The sequence below is a fragment of the Morone saxatilis genome, unplaced genomic scaffold, assembly GCF_004916995.1.
Source record: "Morone saxatilis isolate NCDOM2014 unplaced genomic scaffold, NCSU_SB_2.0 Contig17, whole genome shotgun sequence".
Taxonomy (NCBI): domain Eukaryota; kingdom Metazoa; phylum Chordata; class Actinopteri; family Moronidae; genus Morone; species Morone saxatilis.
In genome coordinates this window covers 3,758,525-3,766,137 of record NW_023339729.1, presented here as the reverse complement: position 1 = coordinate 3,766,137, position 7,613 = coordinate 3,758,525, and the positions used below count along the sequence as shown (strand labels likewise).

At 36.8% G+C, this 7,613-nt stretch overlaps 1 protein-coding gene across 1 annotated transcript in view; it reads left to right on the top strand.

Moving 5' to 3' along the window:
* The window catches only part of zmp:0000001082 (integrin alpha-M), a 17,495-nt gene extending 11,283 nt beyond the window's left edge, over positions 1–6,212 (top strand). The window contains exons 16-28 of the mRNA XM_035659533.1: positions 374–444; positions 530–671; positions 1,466–1,564; positions 1,706–1,785; positions 1,900–1,980; positions 2,098–2,173; positions 2,822–2,929; positions 3,034–3,075; positions 3,170–3,295; positions 3,400–3,513; positions 3,617–3,664; positions 3,765–3,875; positions 4,079–6,212. Of these exons, the coding sequence (XP_035515426.1) occupies positions 374–444; positions 530–671; positions 1,466–1,564; positions 1,706–1,785; positions 1,900–1,980; positions 2,098–2,173; positions 2,822–2,929; positions 3,034–3,075; positions 3,170–3,295; positions 3,400–3,513; positions 3,617–3,664; positions 3,765–3,875; positions 4,079–4,294 (1,314 nt within the window). The 3' untranslated portion in view covers positions 4,295–6,212. The remainder of the gene's footprint in view (positions 1–373; positions 445–529; positions 672–1,465; positions 1,565–1,705; positions 1,786–1,899; positions 1,981–2,097; positions 2,174–2,821; positions 2,930–3,033; positions 3,076–3,169; positions 3,296–3,399; positions 3,514–3,616; positions 3,665–3,764; positions 3,876–4,078) is intronic.
* Positions 6,213–7,613: the final 1,401 nt, after the last annotated feature.

Below are 7,613 nucleotides of genomic sequence, written 5' to 3'. Positions count from 1 at the left end.
TTCATTAATGTATAATCACCTAAAAATTTTGTTTTTGTTACCTTAGAATTAGCCCTTTATCTACAGTGGGAGTGGGTCATTGTTCTTTGCATGGCTGATAACTGGCAGGTTAAGTTCGGTGGTAGATTGACAGTGCAGAACAGCTTGTCAGGTCAATTTTCTGTTATATGTCAGTCACATTATCATCATCATCAGCTGGGAGCCATTGATTGCAAGCACTGTTCTATGTATTTAAAGTTGCCTAAGCACAAGACCTATGTTGTTCGTCTATTGTGTTGCAAAGGAATCCTGTGTTGTTTACACCACTTTGACCATCTGGCTTTCTCTGTATTTTCAAGCATGACATGTCAAAAAATCTTTTATCTTTTTACAGATTCCCTTTGAAAAGCATTGCAGAAAAAATGACACCTGTATTGCTGAACTTGAGGTGGATTTCATCTTAATGTACGTATATCTGGTAAACACAGCACAGCAACTGTAATCTTAACATCATATGACCAAAATGTAAGAAGTACTCTCTTTCTCTTAGGACCCAGACATTATTGGTGGCAGAAGATAACTACTTCAACCTGTCTATAAAACTGTCGAATCATGGTGATGACTCGTACAACACCAGCCTTTCAATGCACTATCCTCCAGGACTCTCCTTCTCTATGATGACTGTTACAGAGGTGACAAAAAAAATTAACTTCTATGTCACGTCACCCCTTATTGGGCATTATATACACCTGCATCTACTTGTTAAAAGGGCACTTTTACACATCAAAGTCTGTTTGCAGATCTTGGGGAGTACTACTGCATATGTGAAAAAGTTAGATAAGTTCTTTTGTGCATAGCTTCAGAGGGAACTGAACAAAGTCTGATAAATTACCTCAAGTGATGTCACTTGAGTCAGCGTTGGCTGGGGTTGTGGAGTTGAATAGAAGACAGTCGGACTCAAGGGAAGTAGGCTGTTGGTTGTTGGCACTCTCTTCCCAGTACGCTATTACTAAAACACCCTGTCATGTCTCTGCCCTTTTATTTAAACTGCATGTAAACGGATCAGATTATTAATATATAATGCACTTTTTGGCAAATTTATTACGTGTAAAAACTGTCAGAAAAACACTGACATTTATTAAATGAACCCCTGCTTATGTCAATTGCACAACTACTGCAAAGCTTTCTTTCACACATTTTCGCAAAAATTTCTGTGCCTTTAAACGCGCAGAGGAAATGGAACAGAAAATCTTTGGCGGATTTGAAACTCATGCAGGATGTGGGTTTTTAGGAGTGTTTTTCATCAATATGAATCAATAATCAAACCCTAAGAACTAATACTGTTGGAAATCTCTCTCTTTAAACTTTACATAAACATACCATACCAAACTACAGTCATGTTCACACAAACGCCATAGCATTGAATCCAAACTGAAAGCTTTTATTCCCTGAGGGTCTTAATTTACACGTTTCTTTCTTAAAACAGGCGACAAGATCAACACCCCACAGCTGTAATGGTCTAGAAGGAGTCCTCGACAAAACTATATGTGGTATCAGCCTTCCTGTGTATCGCAGCAGATCAGTTGTGAGTCATACTGCAGCCAGCCACTCTTATAGCTGGCAGAAGTAAAGTTGCATAAATCAAGAGCTGTGACCTGAAGCTTTGAAACTGTAGTAATTTTCTCATTGAATATAATCTAACATTATAGTATTTTTTTCTGTGAAGGCAACATTTAAAACTTCTTTCCACATCATGACTGAGAGAGAGTGGAATGACACTGTTTTGATCACCATTACTGGAAAAAGGTACAGGCCTTCTTATATTTACTTACATTTACTCTGTATGATTAAATATTATTTACTATCATAATTACATATTTCATGTTTAATATTCACAAGAATTTCTTTTTACATCCTCAGTGATAATGCAAACTCCACCAGCACCAATTCCCTGACCAAAAGCATCCCAGTACAATTTGCAATTAAAATGGTAGTAACAGTGTAAGTGGCGCTACTCGCATAAATAGTATTTTGTAACTGTAGTTCTTATATGTGACTAGTAATTAATAATCATCCCACAGATGCCTGCATATTGTGATCATCCTGTATTCTTTTCAGGAAAGAAGACACCACCACCTATCTGAACTTCACAACAGAGGATACTGCACCTAAGAAATTGGTTGCTATATATGAGGTGAGGCCGTAAATTACAACAAGAAGCAACCTTCCACTCCAATAGCAAACTTGATCTGATCATTAAGTACTAATTAAGCTGCAATTTGGGAACTTTTTGGCTGCTTTGGGGCAGCTGAACAAGCAGCCCACACACAACACTGACAGATTATGTCCTGATAAAGACGTTATAAAGACGAACTTTTTAGCAAACAGTTGCCTGTTTGTACATCAAGCAGACAAAGGGCAACATTAGCATTCATTTGGAGTCGTGTTTCTGGTCACCTGACACATTTTTATCACTATCACTATTTTTCTCTGGTTTGGGCTTTGATAAGGTGAATTGTCTGGCTCTTCAGTTGCTAAAGACTTCACTGTGTTCACTAGCTAGTCACAAACTTTGGCTGTCTGCTTTGTCATACCCCTTGATGTCTCATACAGAAGCGCAATGTACCCTTCTTTGTCTTTATGAGACAGAAAGACAAGAAAAGAAAGAACATGTCTTTGTTAAAATTGATTTAAAAAATGGCAAAAGAATTAGAATTATGTTGTCTTTAGAGTTAGGGTGGTGCTGAATTAAGGTACTGGCACCTTTTTTGGTCCAATTGAGGCACTGCTAAATGTCGATCTGTTCTTTTAAAATTGACCAACTGTCTCTCACTATTGGCAGATATCTAATCCTGGTTGGAAGTCTTTTCCTGTGAATGTGTCCCTAATCTTCCCAGCTAAACTGGAACATAACTTTGAAATCGAGAACTCTCAAGTCTTTGTCAAGGAGGTAACTTGGTGACTGCCAGAACACTACTTACACTTATTATGCTGCTGCTGCTGTGAATAGAATTATAAATCCTTAATGCGTACCAATTACTTTTCTTTTTTAAGAACAAAACTCAATGCACAGGCATGATTGACACGAAGTCTGAAGTAAGTCAAACATATTTAGTATCAAAATATTTTAACTGTTCATGTCTTGAAATTACAAACCCCTTTAATAAAATGAACTGTCGCTGTGTTACAGCACTGCTCACCAGATACACACTGCAAAAGCATAGTTTGTAACAGTTTCATCCTGGACAAAGAATCAGCAACTGAGTTTCGATTGTCAGGAGATGTACAATTTAAGGATCTCAAACATCACGCAGAGGTATGTACACACAAACACACAGACAGGATACACACCACATATAAAGGAGACCTACCATTGAAAGTGGTGAATATATTATTAATCAACATGCTCTTGCTTTGCAGAATATTGCCTTTTTTAAACGATATACTGGAGACAGTGCAGATGTTAAATTTAAAAGCTTTATGCAAGTTAGGTATGACAATCAACGATACGTGCTGGATTCTCATAAACAAGAGGTATGTTGAAGTTTGACCACAGTAATGCCATTTCAAAGATTTTGAATGCTTTTCTGTAATTTATCATATTAATTAACCACAGAATAAAAATGGTTTTAAACAGGAGAAACCTGCTGCCATGAGGAAAGACAACAATCCAGTAATGAAATCGGTACACTCTCTCAGTCTGGCAGCCAAAACATTTTTATCTACAAGACATTTTAGATCATTCAAATAAGGTTCCATAAAACTTTATTTTCCTCTGCCAACAGGTAGAAGTTCGAGTTGAGTTTGTAATACCCCCGGATAAACTGCTGATCATTTTAACTGGTGTTGTATTGGGACTGTTGCTTCTGATCATAATCACAATCATCATGTTTAAGGTGAGAGTCAGTTTTCAAATTGAAGAGTTTAATTCCAAACCACTATCCCACCACATGAAATACAATACAGACGTCTATCTTCATATGCAGAGCTGTTGCTTGAATGTTAATTACTGAATTAAAAACATAACAATAATGCATTTCAGCTGTAAAATGTGTCTCAGTGGGGTGGTGATCTAATCATTTTTCTTGTCTGTCTCAAGTTGGGTTGCTTTAAGAGGAAAACGCTTGAGTATTATCAAGAACAGGAGGAGGAAGCTGCTACTCAGGCTGACACCCCTACTGAGATAACCCCTACCCCCACCAACGGGACAGTCAACCAGTCAGAGGCTGCCAGCAAACCTGACCAACCTGCAGAGGAGACAAAGCTTCTTGAGGAGGATGAGGAAAATGCCCCAACCCAGTCAGCTGATGTTTAAGTAGAGTAAAATATGAACCTTCCATTATCAACGTGGGTGGACGTATCATGCTCCAGTTATAAAGCATGCAAACCACACTGGAAGTCATTATTAATGAGTGACATTGTTGAAGGAATAGTTTAGACATGTTCGCTTCCTTGCTAATAGTTACATGACAAGATTTATACTATGGCTGTTAAATATGAAACCGGAGCCAGGAGATGATTAGCTTAGCATAAAGACTGGAAACAATGCCTGCTAGCTTGGCTCTCTCCAAAGCTAATGCACCTGGCAGCAGCTCTAAAGCTCACTCTATATTACACTGTTTGTTTAATGCCATGATACTCAACTTAATGTCCGAATTTACCTTTGTTTTGCCACCTCCTACCAATCCTAAACCACTGTGTTTAATTTTCCAAATCACAATTGCTGTATACAAGCTTGAAAAACATGCTAGCTTCAGTGCAGTATAAGCCTGGTAGCACCGCAAGAAAAGAGATGATCCTAATGTTTATTCCTGCTCCTTTTCCTCTGATAAATATTGTTAATGAATTATTTGTTTATAAATTGGCCCCTGTCCTCCTGTCACTTTTCAAAAGTGGGCCCCAGGCAAGGCAAGTTGAGTTAAATTAGTACAAAAATCAAAACCCAAAACCAAAGTGTAATTTTTTTTGTTTTGAATGTCTATTTTCAGCAGATTTTTAAGGCAGGCTAGCCATTTCCCTTCTTTATGCTAAGCTAAGCTAATTGTCTCTTAGCTCAAGATTCATATCAACTGGTCATTGACCAGAAGACAGTTGACAACTAGCGAAAGATGCTATTCAGATCAGCCAGCAGAGACTTAACAGGGACAGGGTTTAAAGTCTCCCCTCCATATACGACAACCTGTTAACAGGTTGGTCAGGCGATGACAAGCACAAACTCCATGTGCTAAGGAAGACAGTGAAAGCGGAGTCATGATTAATATATATTAATATAGATAAAGAATATGTATATTGTAATATAGGCTACTGTACATTACTGTTTGACAGTCTTTAGGTATTTCTGATTCTCTTCTGCACAGCATTTGTTGAGCAAGAAGTTCAGATTGCTCTTATATTATAGCTGACTGCTTTTTAACTGTTTTATTATTATCATTTGAACAAATGCAGTGGCACATTTGATGCATTGTTTATTCATCGTGCAAAATAGTATCTTTGTAAGCAGCAGTGAGTGGTGACACATACAATATAGAAGCACAGAACTGTAAGTCATGGCTAAAGAATGACTGGATGTTAAAAATCACTGAGTTTGTCCTGAAAGGGATCAGCTCTAGCAGCTTTTCGTTTCTCTTAATTGCAAGAGTGCAAGCGTTTACAAAAAAATGTGTTTGTTATCCACATATTTAATCCATTTATTCCACAGTATTAAACATTCATGTTCATGATATATTGTATAAATTATTATTTCCTTTTTTTAAAAATGTTGTTATGTTGTTTAAACGTTTGACTTTGAGTTGTTAAATGACGGTGGAGGAGGTTTTAACCAGTCCCTGGTTATCGGTTTCATAATCGCAATCCTAAGTATCCTGTATAAGTTCTCCCATTCTTGAGTTCACATACTGGTATGTTTAAAATAATACATTACAGTTCAAATATGTGTTTAATTTGGAACATTTTCATAATAGAGGTAAATGTTGTTTGTATTTTTGGCTTGATGAAGAATCTTATGTATATTTTCCATGAATACTCCTCTAATACCTATATAATACCATAATATAGAATTTGTTTTATGTATGACTTTATATGTGTTTTTCTAGTCTTCTTCTTTTAACTGTTCACCTAGTTCTAAGTTCCACTTAATTACATCAGGTATCTCAATATTATCTTCTAGTTTTTTACGTACACTTTTGTTGTATGTTGTCCATATTGTAATTTCATCATAAATCTTGTTTCTAAAATTGTTGATATAGTTTCTGGTACAGTTGACATTTAACTGTCTGTTTGTCCACCTCTGACACAAAATAACACAGCACAAGTTTTTATTTCAGTCCTCCATAATGCCCTTTTTTCATTCTGCCTATTCTGCCCTTTAAAAATACGTCAACACGGTTTATTTTTGTCAGTGTTACTATGGCGATGATGGATTACAACATTGATGTACTTTTAACATGGGTGGATTACTAAATTAATTACTAAATTACATTTTACATTTCAGGCCAGAGGGAAAAAAACAGGTACACTTTTTGGTAAACAAGTCATACAGGTGCAGCAGAGATCTTATTCAAATCATTTAAAATAAGATCAGATTAAATCAGACTGGAAGCCTACGGACATATATAAAGTAATGGATATAACCACCCATTGGTTTGTGGACTTGTGTTTTGAAGCCTCGAGTTTGGCATTATAGGCGTCACCATATTGTTTTTTTGGAACTAGAAGTAACCATATTTGGACAAGAGGGTGGAACTGCCACAGATAGGCATTGCTAGGCCTCTATCTTGATAAAGGTTGCTGTGGTAGCGACTTGTCAATCACAAGAGAGCCAGACCCTAAAGCATACTCTGGTTTATCGTCTATTTTACTAAAATGATTGATGATCATTTACAAAAGAACATCATGCTTGAAACTAACAACTGGGACCATGAACTAAATTTATGTGAAATCAGAAAATACACCAATTTCATAATACAGAAAACACAATACAGAAAACACAACCAAATATAAAAACATGCTGCAAAAATATGTCAGTTGCTGTCTTTGCTATTTGCAGCGATTCTGTATTTCTTTGTCTGGTTATGTTTTCTAACTTCACATTTTTTTTACTTTTCTAACATGCATTTGTCTAAATGCTGCACATGTGTTCTTAAATCTTTGAGGGTGTTTCAATAATTTGTTTTGGTTTTGTCTGTTGCATGTGTGTAGTATTAGTGACATCTAGTGGTGAAGTTGCAGATTACAACATTGCATGTAGGATAAAACAGGGTGGCTGCCAAACTACTGAAAAACACGGAAAGTCTGTCTAGAGCCAGTGTTCAATTTGTCCATTTTAGGTTACTGTAGAAACATGGCGGACTCCACGGAAGAGAACCTGCTCCCTCTGTGGAAAGAAACAGCTCATTCTAAGGTAACTTCCTAATTTTCAGGAGATTATATACTAATGAAAACATACCTATTAATATTAAATTCATTTCTTGCCAATAGATCCCTCATGAATGTTACACAACTGGACCTTTAAGTTGCAGTGTGCTGAGCTTTCAGGGCTACCTTTAGTGACAGGTGTGGTGACCTTACAGTGTGTTAGCAAAGCATCAGTGCCATTGCACAGTGGCATTAGTGAGCAATGCAGGAACATCAGAGCT